The sequence below is a fragment of the Amblyraja radiata genome, chromosome 10 (assembly GCF_010909765.2).
Source record: "Amblyraja radiata isolate CabotCenter1 chromosome 10, sAmbRad1.1.pri, whole genome shotgun sequence".
In the NCBI taxonomy this organism is placed as follows: Eukaryota; Metazoa; Chordata; class Chondrichthyes; order Rajiformes; family Rajidae; genus Amblyraja; species Amblyraja radiata.
In genome coordinates, this window is record NC_045965.1 from 779,337 (window position 1) to 804,636 (window position 25,300).

General features: G+C 43.4%; 1 protein-coding gene across 1 annotated transcript in view; it reads left to right on the forward strand.

Moving 5' to 3' along the window:
• Positions 1–1,182: 1,182 nt before the first annotated feature.
• Positions 1,183–25,300, forward strand: part of tsen15 (tRNA splicing endonuclease subunit 15) — a gene marked incomplete at its 5' end in the record, with an annotated part of 37,878 nt that continues 13,760 nt past the window's right edge. The window contains 2 exons of the mRNA XM_033029120.1: positions 1,183–1,315; positions 4,222–4,357. Coding sequence (XP_032885011.1) covers positions 1,183–1,315; positions 4,222–4,357 — 269 coding nt within the window. The remainder of the gene's footprint in view (positions 1,316–4,221; positions 4,358–25,300) is intronic.

Below are 25,300 nucleotides of genomic sequence, written 5' to 3' on the forward strand. Positions count from 1 at the left end.
GCTGCCTCACAGCGCCAGAGACCCGGGTTTGATCCTGACTACGGGTGCTGCCCGTACAGAGTTTGTAAATTCTCCATGTGACCGCATGGATTTTCCCCAGTTGCTCTAATTTTTCCCACACTCCAAAGATGTTTAGATTGGTGGATGAATTGGGCTTCAGTAAAGATTGTAAATTGTCACAATTGTGCAGGATAGTGCTAGTGTACGGGGTGATCACTGGTCGGCGTGGACTTGGTGTGCCAAAGGGACTGTTTCCGCACCGTATCTCTAAGCTAAACTAAACATCAACCAGGTCTGAAGTCGCAAGGAACTGCAAATGCTAGAATCTTGAGCAAAACAAAGTGCTGGAGTAACACAGCGTGTGGTTGGTATAAAATGCTCTTGTGCTCTTTCTCTTCATTGCTTCCCCCACAATTAGCATAAGTATTCCTAATCTGGAATTTAAAGGGGAAAATTGAAGTATATTTTTATGTTCTTAATCATCTCTGTATGTTTTTGATTTTACTTTTAATTTCAAAATCGTCCTTAAAAGGCACAATAAAAATTAAAAAGTTGCTGTGGTTTTATTCCTCAAACGATATAGGCGGGCCAAAATATTGTTCCATTGTTAGTTCAAATCCAAGCCAAATTTTATGAGTTTGGGTCTGTGGCTAATGAGAGAACACACTTCCATTACATTGGGCAGACTTGAAGAGATTTCTGTGTTGTTGTAATCTCCCGCCAGTACATAATGGGATGACCAGCAACCCGGAAGATTGTTAGTGTTGGATAGGTCGATGCCGTATCTCGAAACCTCATGTCATTGTGAGGGATGTGCTGAGTGTACTTAGTAGTGGCACAGCGGTAGAGTTGCTGCCTTACAGCTCCAGATACCCGGGCTTAATCCTGACTATGAGTGCTGGATTTTTGTGGTTTGTACATTCTCCCTGTCACCACATGGATTTCTCCGGGTGCTCCGATTTCCTCCCACATTGCGAATACATGCAGGTCTGTAGGTTAATTGGCTGGTGTAAATTGTATGTAGCATAGAACTAGTGTACGGGTGATTGCAGGTCGCTACTGACACGCTGGGCCGAAAGTCCTGTTTCCACTCTGTATCTCTAAACTAAACTACTGGGGACTTTTTCCTGTCAAATTTTGCTTTCCCTGTTGTTTTACAAAAAAGATATTTTAAAGAAATGAAACACGCTGAATTTAAATGTTATAATTTATAATTCATGGTTTTATTTTCAGTTTGTAGAGATGATGGCGTTGGATATTGGAGATAGCTCACAAGTCTACGCTGCATTTCTGGTTTTCCTGGACCTAGTGGAAGGTAAGAATGCACCCCAGTTTATTTTGTTGTTTTATATGTACCTTTTAGGGTAACAAATATTCTGCTGTTATCCACTGAGGGAGGGAGGGAGGGAGGGGATGAGGTTGATGAGAGAGAGAGAGAGAGGCCCTCTTGCGGGGAGGTGGAATTGATGTAAATAGAGATGAATGTTCAGTGTCACACAAAGAGCACAATGCTGTTCTATTAAAGAGGCATGAGAGGAAAGTCGAGAGTAATGTTACCTGTTAAAGAGGTGAGAAGGATTATGTTAGCAGAAGCTGAGACCAATTGTGTGGGAAGGAACTGCAGATGCTGCAGAGCGCAGAAGATCATTGGGACAGAGCTACCAGCATTGGAGGGCATCTACCACACACGGTGCCTCAGGAAGGCCGTCAGCATCCATAAAGACTCCTCACACCCTTGTAATGGACTGTTCGAACTACTTCCCTCCGGCAGACGCTACAAGGCCTTCTACGCCCGAACCTCCAGACTCAGGAACAGCTTAATTCCCAGAGTTATAGCGGCTCTGAACCGGCCCTGCTGTGTGCCCCCCATCCCCCCTGGACTGTCTCCCTCGGATGGTCAGGTCGCACAGACACATCTGCACTTTAGTCTGTTTGAACTGTTTTACTGTTGTAATGTTCTTTTTACAAACCATGTTTCTCGGGGTATCTATATCTAAATCTACATTTTATTAGTTATTTAAGTTATGACATCGGATGGAAGCTGCAAACCCAAATCTCGTTGCACTTATGTGCAATGACAATAAAATATATTATTATTATTATTATTATTATTATTAAACCGAAGATAGACACAAAAACTGGGGACAAGCAGCATCTCTGGAGAGAAGGAATGTGCGACGTTTCGGGTCGAAACCCTTCTTCTCGACCCGAAACATCACCCATTCCTTGTCTCCAGAGATGATACCTGTCCCGCTCAGTTACTCCAGCATTTTGTGTCTATCGTCAGCTGAGGCAAGCTGACGGTTAAGTTTAGAGATATCGTGTGGAAACAGTCACTAAGTCCCTATCGGGTCCATGCCGACCATCGATCGCCCGTTCACACTAGTTTTCTGTTATCCCAGTTTTGCATCGTACACACCAGGGGTAATTTACAGAAGCTAATTAACCTACAAACCTGTACGTCTTTGGAATGTGGGAGAAAGCCAGAGCACCCGGAGAAAACCCACGTGGTCACAGGTAGAACGTACAAACTCCATACAGGCAGCGCCCGTAGTCAGGATGGAAGGCAGCAACTCTACCGTTGCACCACTGTGCCGCCATTTGTTGAATAGATTTTTAGATTGAATCAAATCCAGGTGTAAAAAAACAATGACCTCATCCAAGAGAGAGACTAACTCAAATTGTCTGTAACTCTTGCACTCAACAATGCTTCACCTCTGGGCTTCAGAAGTCATAACTTAACTAGATTCTTGTTTCCGTTTTAATTACCGACCATTTAATCTATTTGGTGATTGTAAACTGCTACTGAATTATGCACAATTCCTCGTGTTCTAAAGCAACTTGTCAGTTTTGGGAACTGCATTGATTCAGATACATGTCGTGGAACATGAAATAGTACAGCACAGGAACAGGCCCTTCGGTCCATAATGTCCATGCCGTAAAGATGCCAAGTTAATCGAATCTCCAGTACCCGGACGATCCACATCACTCCATTCTCCGCACGTACATGTGCCTATCTGAAAGTCACTTAAATCTATAGCTCTCATAATTTTATATATTCTACCAGGTCTCCTCCGCTCATCCTTTGATGCTTCAAAGAAAACCATCCATGTCTGTCAACCTTTCCCTGTAGCTCATACCCACTAATCCAAGCATCTTCCTGTAAACCTCCTGTACACCTTTTCCAAAGCTTCCATGTCTTTCCTGTATTGTGGTGACCAGAACAACACAAACCCCCAATATCCAATTGGACCAACCAATGCCCCATAAAACTGCATCATGACTTCCTGACTCTTGTACTAAAGATTCGGTCTGAAGAAGGGTCCTGACCCGAAACGCCATCTATCCCTGTTCTCCAGAGATGCTGCCTGACTTGCCGAGTTACTCCAGCACTTTGTGACAAGGAGTCTCAAAACCTCTCATGCTTCCCAAGCATAAGGTCATAAGGACATAAGTGATAGGAGCAGAATTAGGCCATTTGGCCCATCAAATCTACTCCGCCATTGAATCATGGCTGATCTATCTCGCCCTCCTAACCCCATTCTTCTGCATTCTCCCCATAACTTCTGACACCCGCACTGATTGAGAATCTATCTCTGCCTTAAAAATATCTATTGACTTGGCCTCTGCAGCCTTCTGTGGCAAAGAATTCCTCAGATTCATCACCCTCAGACTAACAAAATTCCTCGTCATCTCCTTCCCAAAGGAATGTCCTTTAATTCTAAGGCTATGACCTCCTGACCTAGACTCTTCCACTAGTGGAAACATCCTCTTCACATCCACTCCACGCATGCAGCCTCCACCAGCAAGAAAATAACAGCATCAGCCCCCTGGTGAAATGGCACGTGGTAATGCGAGCTGCTTTCCAGATTTAGATTTGTGTAACATCATTAAAGCTGAATAATGGAAGCTTTAATCCAGCAGGTGGATTTAATATTTGCACTGTATACAAAAAGAAGAAGATTATTATATTTATATTATGGTAAGATTTGTAGAATGTTTTTAAGCAAAGCACAGAGTGATGGAGTAACTCAGCCGGTCAGGCAGCATCTCTGGAGGAAATATGATGGGCAACATTTGGGGTTGGGACATTTCTTTAGACCCTCAGCAGATGGTGCCTGACTTGCTAAGTGACTCCAGCACTTTGTGTTTCACTCAAGATTCCAGCATCCGTCGTTCCTCATTTGTTAGCAAACTAATTTTTGTGTTTTATTTTGGAAGCCAGGAATTGGACAAATATGACGTACAAGGGATCAAAAGAGCTTGAGTTGGTCTATCTCCAAGGCTGCCCCGGGGAAGAGGAGGAGGTGAAAGTGGTGGTACCATTGCCTGTTCATACCACCATAAGTCACGAAGGGTAAGTGGTGACCGGGGAGTTAATGAATCTCCTGTAGGTGGTGAGGGAAAGTGAGATCCATTTCACGTTGGTTTGCAGTTTGTCATCTATAAGCTCTCCAGTAATTTGCTCTTTCCTATTTCATATGCATACCAAAATGGCCTCTGTGAAATTGCCCTCGTGTGTCGGGAGTGGATGCCAAAGTGGGTTAACATAGAATTGCAAAGAGTTGTGGGAGTATCACACAAAGCAACCTCCCTTCCATTGACTCCATCGACACCATACTGACCGGTTGCATCGTGGCTTGGTTCGGCAACTTGAGCTCCCAGGAGTGGAAAAGTAGTAAACACTGCCCAGTCCATCATCGGCTCTGACCTCCCTACCATCGAGGAGATCTATTGCAGTCGCTACCTCAAAAAGGCTGGCAGCATCACCAAGGACCCACACCATCCTGGCCACACACTCATCTCCCTGCTGCCTTCAGGTAGAAGGTACAGGAGCCTGAAATCTGCAACATCCAGATTCAGGAATAGCTACTTCCCCACAGCCATCAGGCTATTAAACTCAACTCAAACAAAACTCTGAACATTAATAGCCCATTGCACTTCATCTGTTTATTTATGTGTGTATATAAATATTCATTGGTTTACAGTCACACTGATCAGTTCTGTTCTGTATTTATTTATGCCTGCTATATTCTGTTGTGCTGTAGCGAAGAAAGAATTTCATTGTCCTATCTGGGACACATGACAATAAACTCTCTTAAAGCCATGTCCCACGGTACGAGTTCATTCCAAGAGTTCTCCCGAGTTTACCCTGATTCGAACTCGGAGATTTACGGTAATGGCCACTCGTCAAAAAATCTTCACGAGTCTTCCCGTGCTTACCTGCCGTTAGCGAGTCTTCCCAAGTACCTGCCATTAGCGTTACGAGCCGCTAAGTGACGTCCCCGAGCTCTGACGTACCCGCTACGTTCATTCTCCGTGGTTACCACGAGTTTGATTTTTTTTAAACTCAGGAGAGCTCTTGGAATGAACTCGTACCGTGGGACAGGGCTATTAAGGTTCAAGATTAAGGCCACCAGCATAATCAAGGGCCAGTCTCACTCCTTCCTTCTTCCATCAGGCATGAAGTACATTCACACCTCCAGATTCAGGCACAGTTCTTTCTCGGCTGCTGTCAGGCAACTGAACTGCCCTCTCAGCAGCTGGAGAGTAGTCTCCCATCTTCCTCATTGACCTTTAAACTCTCTTTAAATAGTTGCACTACATGTTCTACTATTTATCTTTGTTTAAGAAGGAACTGCAGATGCTGGAAAATCAAAGTTAGACAAAAATGCTGGAGAAACTCAGCGGGTGAGGCAGCATCTATGGAGCAAAGGAAATAGGCAACGTTTCGGTTTGAAACCCTACTTCAGACTGATGTGGGGGGTGGGAAGAAGAAAGGAAGAGGCGGGAGACATTGGGCTGCGGGAGAGCTGAGAAGGGGAGGAGAAAGCAAGGACTACCTGAAATTAGAGAAGTCAATGTTCATACCGCTGGAGTGCAAACTGCCCCAAAAGCGGAATATGAGGTGCTACTCCTCCAATTTCCGGTGGGCCTCACTCTGGCCATGGAGGAGGCCCAGGACAGAAAGGTCGGATTCGGAATGGGAGGGGGAGTTGAAGTGCTGAGTCACCGGGAGATCAGGTTGGTTATTGCGAACCGAGTCGAGGTGTTCGGTGAAGCGATCGCCAAGCCTGCGCTTGGTCTCACCGATGTAGAGCAGCTGACATCTAGAGCAGCGGATGCAATAGATGAGGTTGGAGGAGGTGCAGGTGAACCTCTGCCACACCTGGAAAGATTGCTTGGGTCTTTGAATGGAGTCAAGGGGGGAGGTAAAGCGACAAGTGTAGCATTTCCTGCGGTTGCAAGGGAAAGTGCCCGGGGAGGGGGTGGTTCGGGTGGGAAGAGACAAATTGACCAGGGAGTTACGGAGGGAGCGGTCTCTGCAGAAAGCAGACAGGGGAGGAGATGCGAAGATGTGGCAAGTGGTGGGGTCACGTTGAAGGCAGCGAAAATGTTGGAGGATTATCTGTTGTATGTGACGGCTGGTAGGGTGGAAGGTGAGGACAAGGGAGACTCTACCCTTGTTACGAGTGGGGGGATGGGGAGTGAGAGCAGAGTCACGGGGTATAGAAGAGACCCTGGTGAGAGCCTCATCTATAGTCGAAGAGGGGATCCCCCGTTCCCTGAAGAATGAGGACACCTCTGATGCCCTGGTGTGGAACGTCTCATCCTGGGAGCAGCTGCGGTGTAGACGGAGGAATTGGGAGTAGGGGATGGAGTCCTTACAGGAAGCAGGGTGGGAAGAAGTGTAGTCCAGATAGCCATGGGAGTCAGTGGGTTTGTAGTGGATGTCAGTCAGAAGTCTATCACCTGCGATGGTGATAGTGAGGTCAAGAAATGGTAGGGAAGTGTCGGAAATGGTCCTGGTGTATTTGAGTGCCGGATGGAAGTTAGTGGTGAAATGGATGAAGTCAGTGCATTGTGTGTGGGTGCAGGAGGTGACACCAATGCAGTCGTCGATGTAACGGAGGTTGAGTTTGGGGATGGGGCCATGGTACGCCACGAACAAGAAGCTGGTCCTTACCCTTAATTACTGATACTCTCTTCCGCCTAGCGGAGCTGGTCCTTACCCTTAATAACTTTTCATTTGGCTCCTCCATTTACTCCAAATACAAGGCGTAGTTATGGGCACGCGCATGGGCCCTAGCTATGCCTGCCTCTTTGTAGGGTACGTCGAACAATCCTTGTTCGAGACGTATCAGGGCGCCATCCCCGAGATCTACCTCCGCTACATCGACGACTGCATTGGTGCTGACTCCTGCACCCACGCACAACTGACTAACTTCATCCGCTTCACCACTAACTTCCATCCGGCACTCAAATTGACTTCTCTAATTTCAGGTAGTCCCTACTTTCTCCTCCCCTTCTGAGCTCTCTCTCATCCCACTATTTATCCTTTCTCTGTTTACTGTAGATTGCTTGACTGTAATCATGTATTGACTTGACTGGATAGCACGCAACAAAAAGCTTTCAACTGTACCTTGGTACACGTGACAATAATAAACTAAACTGAACTAGTGTGAATGGGCATTTTATTTATTTATTTATTTTATTATTTGTTTCAAACAGAATAAAAGAATAAAAAGCAAGTGTGAAACAGCATACAAAAAACAAAACAAGAATATTTATAAAGTGTCATAAACAATATCTATAAATAAATGAAATCGTATGTGTCCGAAAAGGAGCAGGAAGAAGCCAAAGCTTATTAATTCCCACCCCTTATTCAACTGCTTGTAATTATCTTATACAAATTTAGCAGCTATATGTACACCATATGTACACCAGCCACTATATGTACACCAAGTTATTTACATTTGAACACTAATCAAATATTTACAAAGCCATACAAAAAAGAAAAAGAAAAGAAGAAACCGCATATACTATACAGTATCTTAGTCATATATACAACCCATCACTCTATAATCACCCTTCCCAATACAATGGTTGATGGTCAGTGTGGACTCACTGGGCCAAAAAGCCTGTTTCATGCTGTATCTCTAAACTAAATTGAATTGACCTAAATAGTTGGGTTCTGACTGGTGTGATCATTTTGTACTGTCTGCCTATAAAATAAGATGCAATTTGTGATTGACGTCATTTTCCAGCAATGTTTAAGTGGACTTTCAGGTTGAACCGCATGCGGAGATACAATGAGCAATTTTAACCCACACAATGTGGAGTGTGGAGGAAGGAACTGCAGATGCTGGTTTACACCAAAGATAGACACAAAATGCTGGTGTAACTCAGTGGGACAGGCAGCATTTCTGGAGAGAAGGAATGGGTGACGTTTTGGGTCGAGACCCTTCTGTGGAGCAGGGCGAAGTTAATTTTATACTCTGTCTGAATTTACAGTTCAACATTGTTCTAGCTCCCGTGTTTTCTGATCAAAGGAGCACGGCTGATGCATTTATTGCAGGATTAAGTTTGCCTTGTGTAGGCGTTGTGATGCTGGATCCAACCCACAGTGTACACTGGTGCAATGAGCTCACGAGGAGAGCAAATGCACCTCTAAAGAGCCTGTCCCACTTGGCCATTTTGCCAGCGGCATATCAGTCGCCGCCAAAAGATTTTGAACATTTCAAAATCCAGCGGCGACAAAAGAAATGTTGTGACACTTGAAAAAACACCATGTGTCAATACATCATCACGCCGCGTCATACGCCATCACGCCGCGTCACAGCCGCATCACGCCACGTCATACGTCATCACACCGCGTCACAGCCGCATCACGCCGCGTCATACGCCATCACGCCGCGTCACAGCCGCATCACGCCACGTCATACGTCATCACACCGCGTCACAGCCGCATCACGCCACGTCATACGCCATCACGCCACGTCACACGTCATCACGCCGCGTCACAGCCGCATCACGCCACGTCACACGTCATCATGCCGCGTCACAGCCGCATCACGCCACGTCATACGCCATCACGCCGCGTATTTTTCGGTGACCTGATACGTCAGTCAATGATGCCGACAGCCGCCCACGTGGGACAGGCCCTTAACTGCAAGAGAGGGGGAGTCGGGAGGGGTTGCCTGTCAACACCAAGCTCTTTGTTGTGTAGGAATTGCAGAGAGTTGTGGATGTAGCCCAGACCATCACGCAAACCAACCTCTCTTCCAAACCTATATCTGTACACTGTGGACCGCCTGATTGTAATCATGCATAGTTTGTATATTCATACGTTATACGAGCAGAATTGGGCCATTCAATGGACAATAGACAATAGGTGCAGGAGTAGGCCATTCGGCCCTTCGAGCCAGCACCGCCATTTACTGTGATTGATCATGGCTGATCATCCACATTCAGTACCCCCGTTCCTGCCTTATATCCTGACTCCGCTATTTTTAAGAGCTCTATCTAACTCTCTCTTGAAAGCATCCAGAGAATTGGCCTCCACTGCCTTCTGAGGCAGAGAATTCCACAGATTCACAATTCTCTGGGTGAATCTCTCGGCCCATCAGGTCTAATCATGGCTAATCTATCTATCTTTCCCTCTCAACCCCATTCTCCTGCCTTTTCCCCAGAACCCCTGACATCCACACTAATACCCGTATAATGTTTTTGCTGACTGGATAGCGTGCAATGTAAAAGCTTTTCACTGTACCTTGGCACACGTGGCAATAATCGACTAAACTAAATCTAAATACGGAATCTGCAGGTATTTAAGGTAAACACTGTTTGCTTCATAAAATATATATTTGGAAAACACAAGATTCTTGAGACAAAATGCTGTGGAACATCTCTTATCTTTTCTTTCAGCGATAGAAAGGAAGGAACTGCAGATGCTGGTTTAACACTGAAGATAGACATAAAATGCTGGACTACTCAGCGGGTCAGGCAGCATCTCTGGAGAGAAGGAATGGGTGATGTTTTGTGTCGAGACCCTGGTTCTGGAGTCCGGAGTCCAGAGTTTCTCCAGCATTTTTGTCTACCTTCGATTTTTCCAGCATCTGCAGTTCCTTCTGAAGAATAAGGGGTGGGTCATTTCTGACTAAGATGAGGAAAAACATTTTCACCCAGAGAGTTGTGAATCTGTGGAATTCCCTGCCACAGATGACAGCGGAGGCCAATTCACTGGATGTTTTCATGTGAGAGTTAGATTTAGTTCTTGGGGCTAACGGAATCAAAGGATATGAGGGAAAAAACAGGAACGGGGCACTGATTTTGATTGATCAGCCATGATCATATTGAATGGTGGTGCTGGCTCGAAGGGCCGAATGGCCTACTCCTGCACCTATTTTTTATCGTTCTACGTTTATATGTAGAATAATACATTACAGAAACTGCCCCTTCAACTCAAAGTTGTACAGTTTATACACTTATTTTACTAGCTGTCTGCATTTAGAATTTTCATTCTCATAGCTTTGGTTTTGTGAATTCCAAACTTTACATAAACATTTAAAACTAAAAACTGGTGGCACAGTGGTGCAACTGGTGGAGCTGCTGCGTTACAGAGACCCAGGTTCGATCCTCACCTCGGGTGCTGTCTGTGTGGAGTTTGCATGTTCTCCCTGTGATCGTGCGGGTTCGCACATCCCGTAGACGTGCGGGTTTGGAGCTTAATTGGCCTCTGTGAAAATGTTCCTAATGCATAGGGAGTAGATTTGGAGGGCCGAAGGGCCTGTTTCCATGCTGTATGGCCATTCGAAACTATTATAACACTTTGGAAAGGAGTTTCAGAGTTTTCAAGCCAGACTAGAAGATGAGTAAATTGTGCCACTGTTATCTTATCCTTTGGCTTTTTTGATGTAAATAGAGGAAACTGGTTGAACTCCTTGAACAAAGAACATCTTGATGTTTGTAATATTTTATAATACTAGGAAGTAGTGTTTGTTTTTGGAAAAAAATGTGAACTAGCAGGTTTTACCAGAGCAACATTAGGTTTTATGATTTGGCATCTAAGGTTTGTTTTATACTTTCATGAGTTAGGAGACATATTCATGAGAGGACTAGATCGAGTCTCTTACCCAGAGTAGGGGAATCATGGATGAGAAGACATAGGTTTAAGGTGCGGGGTGGGGAGGGAGAGGGGGGGGGGGGGAAGAGGTGGACCTGAAGAGTACCGTTTACACACAAAGGGGTGTGTGGAACGAGCTGCTGGAGGAGGTGGCTGAGACAGGTACTATCGCAACATTTTACATTATAAAATTTGCACTGCTCACCTAAATATAAGGCCCATTATGTTGATATAATTCCAAGAGGCATAGACACCTAGAAAACATTGCGAAGTACAGCATTGGAACAGGCCCCTGCAGCCCACAATGAAGTCTACCAAACTACCAAATGATTAAATCGTGGAAATAAGGAATTGCAGACGCTGTTTTATGAAATAAGGCACGGTATTTGAGTAAACCAGCGTATTAGGCAGCATCTCAAAAGGACATGGATAGGCGATGTTTTGCGTCGGAGGCCTTCCCCATTCCGAAGAAAGGTCCTGAGCCAAAACGCCACCCATTCATGCACTCCGGTAATGCTGCCTGACCCACTGAGTTACTCCAACACTTCGATGATTAAATATACAGTTGCAAAAATTCCAATTTCATACATTATAATACTTTACCATATGCTTTTCATGTGTGGATTTCTTGCTAGTCATGCTGTCAAATCTTTCTTATTGTACAGCCAGCAAATCTTGTTCAGACAAGTCACTGAGAATTCAGGGCCATTTTTATTACAACACCACTGTGTGAAAGATACATCTTCTAAATGTATCCTTTCACACAATGGTGCTGTCATAAAAATGGCCATGAAACTGCACTATCATCGAAAACCAGCATGTCAAATATTTCTTTACTGTTTGTGATAAGACTCATACAGCATTGAAACAGGCCCTCTGGCCAAAATTGAACATGCTGACCAAGATGCCCCATCTACACTAGTCCCACCTGCCCATATCTCTCAAAACCTGCCCTATCCATATTTTTCGCAATATCTGTGTTAATATGGTTATATGGTTATATGGTTAATTGAAGTATTTTGCCTGGCCCAGAATTGATCATGCAATAATATTTATGGGGGATACACTAATTGTAGTCATATGACTTTTCCATTTTGTTTTAGTGTTTTTCTTTCAGTTCAAATAATGTGCTTTCACTGTGGTCTAATTTACTTACAGTTCGAGAGCGTTGCATTGTTCAAGCCTAATTGCCAGGTTACTGTTTGAGCTTCACTCAGAGTAGGTATGTTGCAAAGCCTACCTGAAGCGTCGTTGAAGATCTGCCGCTGAGGTTGTGCGCGATTTTGGCGCCGTTTAGAGGGGGCGGGTTTAAAACGCGATTTTCTCTAAGCTGTTCCAATCGAAAATGTTCAGCCTAGTTAATTATTAACGAAAAATCGCTGATAGACCCCGTCGCAAAAGCTATTATTAGGTTTAAAGGCCTTGAATAATAGTTATAGTAGTTTAAAAATCAATCTTTAAACCCGCGACCGTCAGCAACCGCAGAGTCTCATAAAGAAAATAGCAGAAGGTAGGTTGTATATTTTTACATTCAAAAGGGCTTCTAAAGATCCTTTTATACAAAATTTAATATTGCAAGTAGCTCAATTTGGGCCCATTATATCGCGCAGTATTTTTCTCGGCATTTGAGGCACAAATCTACCGCAATGTGAACGTTCTAAACCAGCGCGTTCCACAGGATCCCGCTAGAAAGCTGATTTAAATGGGCATTTATTTACAGCAATTGAACACTGAATTCCTTCCATTTGGCCTATAAATTAATGTAAATGAGATTTTAAAATCATGTTTTATTGTGAATTATTTGTGAATATTATTTGGACATTTAGGCTATTTAAAAATGTTAATCATTTATTAAGAAATGGATAGATGTTGAGATCTAGTAATTGAAGTCTGAAATTAGCTGCAATTAGGTAACTAACTAATTATATGCTTTAATTTCAGGTCATCCAAGTAAGATTATTTTATATTTGTTTCAGAATGCTTCAATCTATGATAACTGAAAATTTCATTCAGTTCTCTTAATTTTTAAGAAAGTTATGGGCTTTTGACTGTTCACGATCACAACTTTTTTGTTATGTCCATAGAAAATCAATAGGGAACAAGATGCTCATTTCCGAGTATGAAAATGGCCATAACTTTTTAAATACTTGAGATATGAAAGTGAATTAGATGTCAAATTAAACTTATTTTTATGCTTTATCTGATGGGATAAATTACAGACTTGATTTTTAAAATCTCAAAATTTTGTAACATTGCTACTCAGAGTGCTTCAAACCATGTAGAAAACTTGTTTAAGAAGGAACTGCAGATGCTGGAAAATCGAAGGTAGACAAAAGTGCTGGAGAAACTCAGCGGGTGCAGCAGCATCTATGGAGCGAAGAAAAATAGGCTTTTGCCACATTGATGCTGGGTGACGCCTGTATTGTCGTGAGCGGTCTCCTTAAGTGTCTTGTCACCGCTGGATTTTGAAATGTTCAAAACCTCTTGCTGACAGTGGGCTTGACGTTGCCTGACGTTGCCTGTCTTCCGTCGTAGGTTGACGCCCAGGTGACGTTATTTGTCACTGGATCATGACCTCGGTGAATTCCATTGGCGACCTACATCATCCTACGTCAACCGGCGACAGCTCCGGCGTCAAGAGAAGTCTTCAGTTGTCTTCATTTGTGGCCGACAGGGTCATAGCTTGTCGTAGCTTGTCGCTGGTTGGGGGTAGGTTGACTTCGGGTGTCGTAGGTGTGGTCGTAGGTTACCGTAGGTGTGGTCGTAGGTGGACGTCCCGAGTCTTGAGGAATTTTGTCGCCGGTTGACGTAGCTTGTCGTAGGTTGATGTCGACTAGGTGGTGGCTTGTCGCGGACATTGTCGTGGGGTGGGTGCATTTCCGGCGTCATGCCGTGACAGTGACAGTCGCCACAGGTGCCTAAAAAATTGCCTATGTGGGACAGGTCCTTACCTCCCGGTTCCACAGCCGGTGAGACAGGCCTACAGTTGCCGTGTGGACGCGGCTCACCAGGACCTTGTGCTGCCTATGTCTCACCGGGACTTGCCGAGTTCCCAATGTCTTTGGATGAAAACCCTGAGTGTGTTAGTTCATTATTTGTAACGTAACAGAGCATTATACTCTACATTCTCCTCATCATGTGTATCAGAGAATGTGAGTGGCAAATTCAGAAGAGGCAGAGAGGTTTGTTGGGCAAGTTCATTTGGTTTTGAAAGCTATTAGTTTTAAACTAAACTTTGAATGTACAGATTGTTCTATCCACAGAATGTTAAGGGGATTCATTGTGTGGGAAGGAACTGCAGATGCTGGTTTACACCGAAGATAGACACAAAATGCTGGAGTAACTCAACAGGAATTTAGTATGTGTCGGCTTTGATAAGGATCATGTCTATGAATCATTGATTGTTTTAAAAACAACCAAACTAATTAGGGCACAAAGTGCTGGAGTAACTCAGCAGGACAGGAAGGGGAGGGGGAAATGGATGTGTCTAGGTGGGACATGGGCAAGAAGGCGAGGGAAAAAGGGATGGCCTAAAATTGCCAAAATTCAATGTTCATATCGTTCGGTTGTAAGCTACTCAAGCCAAAGCATTCTTTGAGAAATGTGGATTAGAAATACTCTTGATCTGCCTCTAAGGTCACTAAGGCAACAAAAAAATGGTCACAAGGTGTTGGAGTAACTCAGCGGGTCAGGCAGCATCTGTGGAGAACATGGATAGGTGACGTTTCACAGAGTGCTGGAGTAACTCAGCGGGTCAGGCAGCATCTGTGGAGAACATGGATAGGTGACGTTTCACAGAGTGCTGGAGTAACTGAGAGGAATAGTTCGGGTAGACGGGCGGTTTCTTGCCCAGAGTATGTGAATGGAGAATCAGAGGACATAGGCTTAAGGTGGGGCGGGAAAGTTGTAATAAGAATCTGAGGGGTAACTATTTCATGCAAAGGATGGTAGATGTATGGAGCGAGGTGCCGGAGGAGATACATGAGGCAGGTGCTATCGCAACATTTAAGAAACATTTAGATAGGTACATGGATATGATAGGTTTAGAGAGATATGGGTCAAGTGCAGGCAGGTGGGACTAGTGTAGCTGGGACATGTTGGCTGGTGTGGGCAAGATGGGCTGAAGGGCCTGTTTCCACACTGTAAGACTCTATGGTGAAACCAATGAGACAGCACAGGTTCATTTAGCACGGCTGTTTCCCATATGATGTCAGGTCCACACGCAATGAAGTGGATGAATGGACATTTTCTCTCTTTCTCCTGGGAGTGAGCAGGTTATTAATTTACATTGGAGACGTGCCTAGATACAGCGGAATATCACAAATATACCTTTGAAACAGCCAGTTTCATTTTTGTGGTACCCACAGGATTTTTGTTTATTCCACCATTAATGCACCACAAAATGGGGGGGGGGGGGGCTGGGCTGGAAATGGGGCACATTTTTGGTGGGTTCTGTAACCTGCATAAATAATCTGGCAAGATCTGGCTGGCACCAAACTCTAGTGAGACAGATGTGAGCCTGCAATAGATTTCTCATCTCCCCCCCCCCCCCATTCCCCCCACTCCCCCCCCCCCCCACCTCTCATTTTCCCTTCTTGAGAATGCCAAATTCAACTTTTGATTCAACACTCTATTACAAACTGACTGGCAAATATTTAATTAGCCTTGATGTATTGGAGTGTTTGGGCTACTGTGGACGGGTGATTTTGTACTATAAATAAAATGCCCTGCTAATATCTTGGGGTTGCACAGAGGGAGTTGTGAACATAGAACAAGAACAAGAATAAAGGGAAGACAATAGACAATAGGTGGAGGAGTAGACCATTCGGCCCTTCGAGCCAGCACCGCCATTCAATGTGATCATGGCTGATCATCCACAATCAGTACCCCGTTCCTGCCTTCTCCACATATCCCCTGACTTCGCTATTTTTAAGAGCCCTATCTAGCTCTCTCTTGAAAGCATCCAGAGAACCCGCCTCCACCGCCCTCTGAGGCAGAGAATTCCACAGACTCACCACTGTCTGTGAGAAAAAGTGTTTCCTCGTCTCCGTTCTAAATGGCACCCCTTATTCTTAAACTGTCGCCCTGGTTCTGGACTCCCCCAACATCAGGAACGTGTTTCCTGCCTCTAGCGTGTCCAAACCCTTAACAATCTTATATGTTTCAATGAGATCCCGTCTCATCCTTCTAAACTCCAGAGTGTACAAGCCCAGCTGCTCCATTCTCTCAGCATATGACAGTCCCGCCATCCCGGGAATTAACCTTGTAAACCTTCGCTGCACTCCCTCAATTGCAAGAATGTCCTTCCACAAATTAGGGGACCAAAACCGCACAATGGCCATTTAAGATTGAGGTGAGAAAAAACTTTTTCACCCAGAGAGTTGTGAATTTGTGGAATTCCCTGCCACGGGGCAGTGGAGGCCAAATCACTGGATGGATTTAAGAGAGAGTTAGATAGAGCTCTAGTGACTAGTGGGTGCCTCAGGGATCTGTGTTGGGTCCTTTGTTGTTTGTCATGTACATCAATGATCTGGATGAAGGGGTGGTAAATTGGATTAGTAAGTATGCAGATGATACCAAGATAGGGGGTGTTGTGGATAATGAAAAGGATTTCCAAAGTCTACAGAGTGATTTAGGCCATTTGGAAGAATGGGCTGAAGGATGGCAGATGGTGTTTAATGCTGATAAATGTGAGGTGCTACACCTTGGCAGGACAAATCACAATAGGACGTACATGGTAAATGGTAGGGAATTGAAGAATGCAGTTGAACAGAGGGATCTGGGAATAACCGTGCATAGTTCCTTGAAGGTGGAATCTCATATAGATAGGGTGGTAAAGAAAGCTTTTGGTATGCTAGCCTTTATAAATCAGAGCATTGAGTATAGAAGCTGGGATGTAATGTTAAAATTGTACAAGGCATTGGTGAGACCAAATCTGGAGTATGGTGTACAATTTTGGTCGCCCAATTATAGGAAGGATGTCAACAAAATAGAGAGAGTACAGAGGAGATTTACTAGAATGTTGCCTGGGTTTCACCAACTAAGTTACAGAGAAAGGTTGAATAAGTTAGGTCTTTATTCTCTGGAGCGCAGAAGGTTAAGGGGGGACATGATAGAGGTCATTAAAATGATGAGAGGGATAGACAGAGTTGATGTGGACAAGCTTTTCCCTTTGAGAATAGGGAAGATTCAAACAAGAGGACATGACTTCAGAATTAAGGGACAGATGTTTAGGGGTAACATGAGGGGGAACTTCTTTACTCAGAGAGGTAGCGGTGTGGAATGAGCTTCCAGTGGAAGTGGTGGAGGCAGGTTCGTTGGTATCATTTAAAAATAAATTGGATAGGCATATGGATGAGAAGGGAATGGAGGGTTATGGTATGAGTGCAGGCAGGTGGGACTAAGGGAAAGTAATTGTTCGGCACGGACTTGTAGGGCCGAGATGGCCTGTTTCCGTGCTGTAATTGTTATATGTTATATGTTATATGTCTAGGGGCTAGTGGAGTCAAGGGATATGGGGAGAAGGCAGGCACGGGTTATTGATTGGGGATGATCAGCCATGATCACAATGAATGGCGGTGCTGGCTCGAAGGGCCGAATGGCTTCCTCCTGCACCTATTTTCTATGTTTCTATGTAACATACAACAGTACAGATAGACAGATAAGGTCTGAAGAAGAGTCTCGACCTGAAACGTCAACTATTCCTTTTTGCCAGAGATACTGTCTGACCCGCTGAGTTACTCCAGCTTTTTGTGTCTAATCTGATCTGCCTCCACATGTTCCATATTCCCTCTATTCCCTGCACTTCCATGTGTTTATGTAAAAGCCTCTTAAACGCCACTATCGTATCTGCCTCCGCCACTACCCCTGGCAATGCGTTCCAGGAACACACCATTCTCACTGCCTTAAAAATATACTTGCCCCGCACATCCCCATTACATTTCCTCCCGTCACCTTATAGCTATGCTCTCTATTGTTAGACTAGAATGACTAGTGTGTAGGAAAGTAAGTTAGAAAATGGTGGCATAACCAGATCCAAGTGGCCAGGAAGATGGATAGAGCGTGAGAAGAAGGGTCTCGACTTGAAACTGAACCTGAAATATATGGCTATAATACTGATACAACAATTAATAAAATTTCTTTATATGCAGATGATGTTTTGATTTACATTACAAAACCGGAAATTAGTATTCCCAACCTGCTAAACATTATAACTAAGTTTGGTGCATTTTCTGGGTATAGGATTAATTGGGATAAAAGCGAGATTATGCCAATAACAGGAATAAATCTAAATACATTACAACAATACCCATTAAAAGTAGTTACAGACAAACTTAAATATTTAGGGATTAACGTAACTAAAACTCATAACTCATTAATAAAATCCAACTATCCTCAACTATTAGATAAACTTAGAAAAAATATTTTATATTGGAAAACACTTCCTATATCCATGATTGGTAGAATAAGTGCCATAAAGATGGTATTTCTACCGCAGTTGTTATATTTGTTTCAGGCTATTCCTTTTTTTCTTCCGAAAACTTTTTAAAAAAAAATTGATAATATTGTCAATAGTTTTATTTGGGATTATAAAAATCACAGAATAAATAAAAAACATCTATGCAAAGCTAAGATAAATGGAGGATTAGCACTTCCAAACTTTTTATATTATTTCTGGGCTGTTCAGATTAAGAATATGAATTTCTGGTGGGTAAATATGGATCATGAACCGACATGGTTAAATATAGAAAAGGAAGACTGTCTACCTTTCAATGTAGGTTCGATAATTTTTGCACCAACGGAAGTACAAAAAAAATATTATAAAGACAACCTAATAATATATAATAATAGACGTATTTGGAAACAAATAGTTAAGACTCTACATTTGGATAATCTCTCATTTAGATTACCAATTATGAATAATCCATCGTTTAAACCTGCTATATTAGATGGGGGGTTTAAACAATGGGATGATTTAGGAATTACAAGGATAGAACACCTTTATAGAAAAGGAAAATTTCTTTTATTCCAGGAGTTACAAGATATTTATGGATTGTCTCCACAACATTTGTTTAGGTATTTACAAATTAGAGATTATATTAAATCCAATACACAAGATTATAAAAATAAAGAAGCAGGATTGTTAGACGAACTGTTTAATTTACATCCAAATACAGAAAAATTAATAGCCTATATATATAACATCATTTTGGATAAGGAGAATCCAATAACGGAAACATATCGTCAAGCATGGGAAAATGAAATGGGATTGGCTATAACAAAAGAAAACTGGGAAGAAAGTCTACAACGAATACACCGGTGTTCATTAAACGCCAGACATATACTGATACAATTTAAAGTATTATATAGGTTACACTATTCGAAAACTAAATTAAATAGTATTTTTCCGAATCTCTCCGCTATTTGTGATAAGTGCAAGAAAGCAGAGGCAAATTTAATACATAGTTTCGTTACATGTCCTAAATTGAATTATTACTGGACAGAAATTTTTAAAGTTATTTCTGAAGTCATCAAAGTTAAATTGGACCCTAACCCAAAGCTAATAATATTTGGAATTCCGGATTTACATCTATCACTTACAGTAAATCAAAGAAATTTCTTTGATTACTGTTTGATAATTGGGAAAAAAATCATATTGAAATTTTGGAAGGGAACATTATCCCCCACAACCAAAATGTGGGCAACAGAGATGATGGAGACGTTACATCTGGAAAGAATTAGATTTGTCCTATTGGACAAGTATAATTCTTTTGAACAGATATGGTCTCCATATATACAGTATTTAGAGAAGTAGCTGTTCTTGGCAACACAGCTCGGCGTGCACCCTGCGGGATTTGGTGAGAATAATTCATTTTTATATTGGAATTAACATATATGTCTTTATTGATACTATCACTTGTAGTAGTGTTATTAATAATACATATTGTGGTTACTCAAATTTTTTATTTTTTTTAAATTTTTTTTTCATTTCTCTTTTCTTTCTTATATATAATCAAATTATTATTTAATCACTCTCTTAATGATTTATAACTGTTCTATTCTTTCTCTATCATTATTTCTAAAAAAATAGTAGATAAGTATTACTAGTGTTTTACTTAATGCAAATTGAATTAATTTGATATAAAGTTGTTTGAAGCATTGTAATTGATTATCTTTAATAAAAAAATATATTAAAAAAAAAGAAAATGGTGGCATAACCAGATCCAAGTGGCCAGGAAGATGGATAGAGCGTGAGAAGAAGGGTCTCGACTTGAAACTTCACCTATTCATGTACTTCAGAGAAGCTGCCTGTCCCGCTGAGTTACTCCAACACTTTGTGTCTATCTTTAAGAAGAATAGCGAAGCTGACAATGGCAAGAGGATCTTCTTCTTCTTATCGAGTCCACACACAAGAATAGAAGTTGTTCAGCCAGAGCTGAACACACTTCTCGGCATCTGCACAATGGTGTCTGTCTTGCGCTTCTTGTGCGTGGTGGTGGAAAGATTGGTTGAAACAGGGCCGCGACGTGAACGCTCTTTCCTTGGCCCCGGCAAGAGGATAGAGATAGAAGATAGAGGAAAGGAATGCTGGAGAAGGTCACACCAGATCAGACCCCATTTCTTTAAAAGATGCAAAAATATGAATAGTGAGGAGGTTGAGTGAAAGAAGATGATAGTGTTGGAAAGATGCCGCTACGCTAGGATCAGATTACCTTTCAGTAAATTCAGAATGGGTCGGGGCTCAATGACTCTGGTTTGCAAGTAGGGATGGAGTTAAAGATAGACACAAAAAGCTGGAGTAACTCAGTGGGTCAGGCAGCATCTCTGGAGTAAAGGAATGGGCGACGTTTTGGGTCGAGACCCTTATTCAGACTGAGAGTCAGGGGAAAGGGGAACGAGAGATATAGACGGTGATGTAGAGAGATATAGAACACATGAATGAAAGATATGCAAAAATGGCACAATGATAAAGGAAACAGGCCATTGTTAACTGTGGTGTAGGTGCAAATGAGTTACAGACAATGAAACTTACCAGGACGACATTGCAACTAATACAACAAAGGGTGGGGGAGGGACGGAGAGAGAGGGAAAGCAAGGGTTACTTGAAGTTAGAGAAATCAATATTCATACCGCTGGGGAGTAAGCTGCCCGAAATATGAGGTGCTGTTCCTCCAATTTGGGTTAGGCCTCACTTTGACAGTGGAGGAGGCCCAGGACAGAAAGGTTAGTGTGAGAATGGGAGGGGGAATTAAAGTGTTTGGCAACTGGGAGATCAGGTCGGCCCAGGTGGACTGAACGAAGGTGTTCAGCCAAACAATCACACAGTCTGTATTTGGTCTCACCGATGTGTGGTCCACACCAAGGTCCACACCTTGAACAGCAGATACAGTAGATGAGGTTGGAGGAGGTGCAAGTGAACCTCTGCCTGACCTGAAAGGACTGTCTGGGTCCCTGGACAGAGTCGAGGGGGGAGGTAAAAGGACAGGTGTTGCATCTCCGGCAATTGCAGGGGAAAGAACTTGGGGAGGGGGTGGTTTGGGTGAGAAGGGATGAGTTAAGCAGGGAGTTACGGAGGGAACGGTCTCTGCAGAAAACGGAAAGGGGTGGAGATGGGAAGACGTCGCTAGTGATGTTGAATTGGTTCCAGATAAAAGGGAATGAGATGGTCCTCCTGAACGTCCTGCTGAAGGGCTGGTGAATGATGAAGAGTGGGATAAGTTTAGCAGTAGAGGGCAGTTGTTTTGGTGGAGACAGTGGGAATTTGTTCTCCACATGGGGAAAAGAGAACTGCAAAATTGTGCAGAGGATGAGAAAGCACGGCGTCTCTTGAGCAGAGTAGTGGAGGTGGCGAATTGGATAATCTAATCTTGGGTGGCGCAGCGGTAGAGTTACTGCCTCACAGCTCCAGAGATCTGGGTTCAATCCTGACCTCAGGAGTTGTCTGTGTGGAGTTTGCAAGTTTTCCCTGTGACCACGTGGGATTCCTCCCGGTGCTCAAGCTCCCTCCCTCATCCCAAAGACGTGCAGGTTTGTAGGTTAATTCGCCCTCTGTAAAATTGGCCCTCGTGTGCAGGATGCGAAAGTGGCATTACATAAAACTAATGTACGGGTTGTCATTGGTCGGTGCGGATGTGGTAACATCTACCACACAATACAGATTGGAGTTGCAGTTGTTGTTGTGGCGGTCTGCATGGTTTAATAGCACATGCTCTGGCTTGGCGTACAAGGACCGACAAGAAACATTTGTCTCATGAAACAGGACACTTGGTCCAATCTGTCAGGTTGGGGGGAGTTCCCCCCACCACGGGTACCATGTAATCCCGTGCTACCTGCTCCATGGTCGGATAGTCGGCGACTAAACCGTCTGGTTTGCCAGGTGAGGAGGGGGCTGTGGATCCCCAGTAGGACCAAAAACAAGACCTGCTAAAGGGCGGATGAACTCCTAGCGAGCCAACGGCCATCCACACTTCAGTAGAAGTTGCAATCTCTGTGGTACATAGCACTGTAAGGCTACGTGCCCGTTGATGTTTTCAATCATGATGATGATGATCTCAGCAGTCTAGAGCTTATCTATCTTCTACATAGGACCACGCCACCATTATCCAAAAGTAGACACAAAATGCTGGGGTAACTCAGCAGGACAAGCAGCATCTCGCAGAGAAGGAATGGGTGAAGTTTCAGGGTCAAGACCTGAACAGGGTCTCGACCCGAAACAACACCCATTCCTTCTCTCCAGAGATGCTGTGTGTCCTGCTGAGTTACTCCAGCATTTTGTGTCTATTTTTGGTGTAAACCAGCATCTAGGGTTCCTTCCTACCACCATCATCCATCCATTCTGCCATATCCTACTCGTCTTGTACATTTATTTAACTTCCCCTTAAACAACACGTTGCTATTTACTTTAACCACACCATGTGCATTTATTTAATGTTCTTCTCGACCCTTTGCCGTTCAAAGCAATGTTCTGTCACCAGAATACATTATATTTACTCACTTAGTCACATTTGGAAAGCCAGTGTTTATTGCCAAAAGTCAAGAGTGTTTAATTGTCACATTAAATGATTGAATTGTTTTTTGTTTGTTTTTGTTTAGTATGAGTATTGTATTTACAGGCTTGTAATGTTGATGCAAGTAAAGGGCCTGTCCCACTGTACGAGCTAATTCAAGAGTTCTCCCGAGTTTCCCCTGATTCGAACTCGGCGAATTACGGTAATAGCCGCTCGTAGGTACTCGGGGCTCTCGTGGACATTTTTCAACATGTTGAAAAATCTTCACGAGCCTTCACGAGCTTACCGTGTTTCCCGAGTACCTGCCGTTAGCGTTACAAGCCGCTAAGAGACGTCCCGAGCTCCGATGTACCCGCTACGTACATTCTACGTGCTTACCACGAGTTTGATTTTTTTTTTAACTCAGGAGAGCTCTTGAATTACCTCGTACAATGGGACAGGCCCTTAAGAATTTCATTGTTCCGTTATCGGTACATATGACAATTAAACACACGTGATTCTTTAACATATACTGGAAACCAAACAAATGAAATTCTTACTCGCTGCAGCTGTGCAGCTCCAATTTGCAATAGTTTAGTTTAGTTTTGAGATTCAGTGTGGAAACAGGCCCTTCGGCCCACTGACTCCGCGCCGACTAGTGTTACCTGCACACTAGCACTATCCTACACACTAGGGACAATTTACAATTTTACCGGAGCTAATAAGCCTACATACCTGCACGTCTTTGGAATGTGAGAGGAAATCGGAGCACACGGAGAAAACCCACACGGTCACGGAGAGAACGTACAAACTCCACACAGACAGCACCCATAGTCAGGATCGACGCTGTAAGGCAGCAACTCTACCACTGCGCACACACAGATAATATACAAGAATCAAAAATACAATAAATTAATAACTATTATAGGGCAACAAAAGACAGTCCATAGAAGATCATGGTTGAGATTAGTGTTGTGCGCTGTTGAAGAGCCTGACTGTTGCTGGGAAAAAGCTGTTTGTGAATATAGTGGTCATAGTTTGCAGGCTCCTGTACCTTCTTCCTGATGGTGGTGATATGAGAGCTTGGCCAAGGTGGCACAGGCCTGGTAAGTTGCTGCATGTAAGGATTTCATGTTGGTGCATATGTCAATTAAAGATTATTGTTCAATTCTTGACTTTGATAGTACTGGCTTTCTTCAGAAGGCATTGCTTCCCTCAGATCCCTTTGATGATGAGGAGATCAGTACGTGTGATGGACTGGGCTTGTTCACCACTCTCTGCTGCCTCCTTCGATCCTGAAGTGCCTTTGTGAAGGTGGCAGTGTGCCGCCATCTTGAATTGCTGCAGTCCTTCATGTGAAGCTACTCCCACTGTGCTGTTTGGGTTGGGAGTTACTTTTTGGACCAACTATATGTTTCCAAATCAGAATAGTGTGTGACTTGAAGGGACCTGCAAGTACGATGTTTCCATGTACTTGTTGCCCTTGTTTACCAAACTGTGGTTCAGTCGAGCTACTTGAGAGTTGTTGGACTTACCGATGTCAAGTCAAGTAGAGAGTATTCCATCACACTCCTAATTGCAGCATTGTAACCCAAAAGATGCAATAGTAAATGTGTGTGCAGAGATCTTCCACAAACAACAATGTTAAAATCATCAGATCAATTTGTATTGTGATTTTGATAATGGGATAAATATTGGCAAAAGTACTGGAGGAATCTCCCCTATTAATCTAAATATTTTGTGATGATTAGTTTAGTTTAGTTCAGAGATACAATGCGGAAACAAGCCCTTCAGCCCACTGAGTCCACACCGACCAGCGAGCCCCTTACACGAAGAACAGTTTACAAGTTTTAGTTTTAGAGATATAGCGTGAAAACAGACCCATCGGCCCACCGAGTCATCGCCGACCAACGACAACCCTGTACACTAGTTAGATCCTACACGCTAGGGACAATTTACAGAGACCAATTAACCTACAAACCTGTACTTCTTTGGAGTATGGGAGGAAACCGGAGCACCCGGAGAAAGCCCACGCAGGTCAAGGGAGAACGTGCAAACTCTGTACAGACAGCACCCGCGGTCAGGATCGAACCCGGGTCTCTGGCGCTGCAAGGCAGCAACTCTTGCCACCCTAATGATAATTGTGATTTTATTTTTCATTTTTGAACCTAAATGAATTTGTTTGGTTGAAAAATGTTATTTGTACGGTTTAAAGTATTTTTTAGCTTGCACAAAGTCAGGCAGCCTGCCCTTTTATTAAAGGCGTTCAGTCATCCGCTTGAAGTTTCGAGAGACTGTTTAACTTGTCGGCCATTTCGCTCTGCCTTGGGGAAATAGGAATGTTCTGAGGTGGATGTTTTAAACAAATCTGTTATTTGAGTGTCTTCCTGGGGTCTGTGGTCAGCCG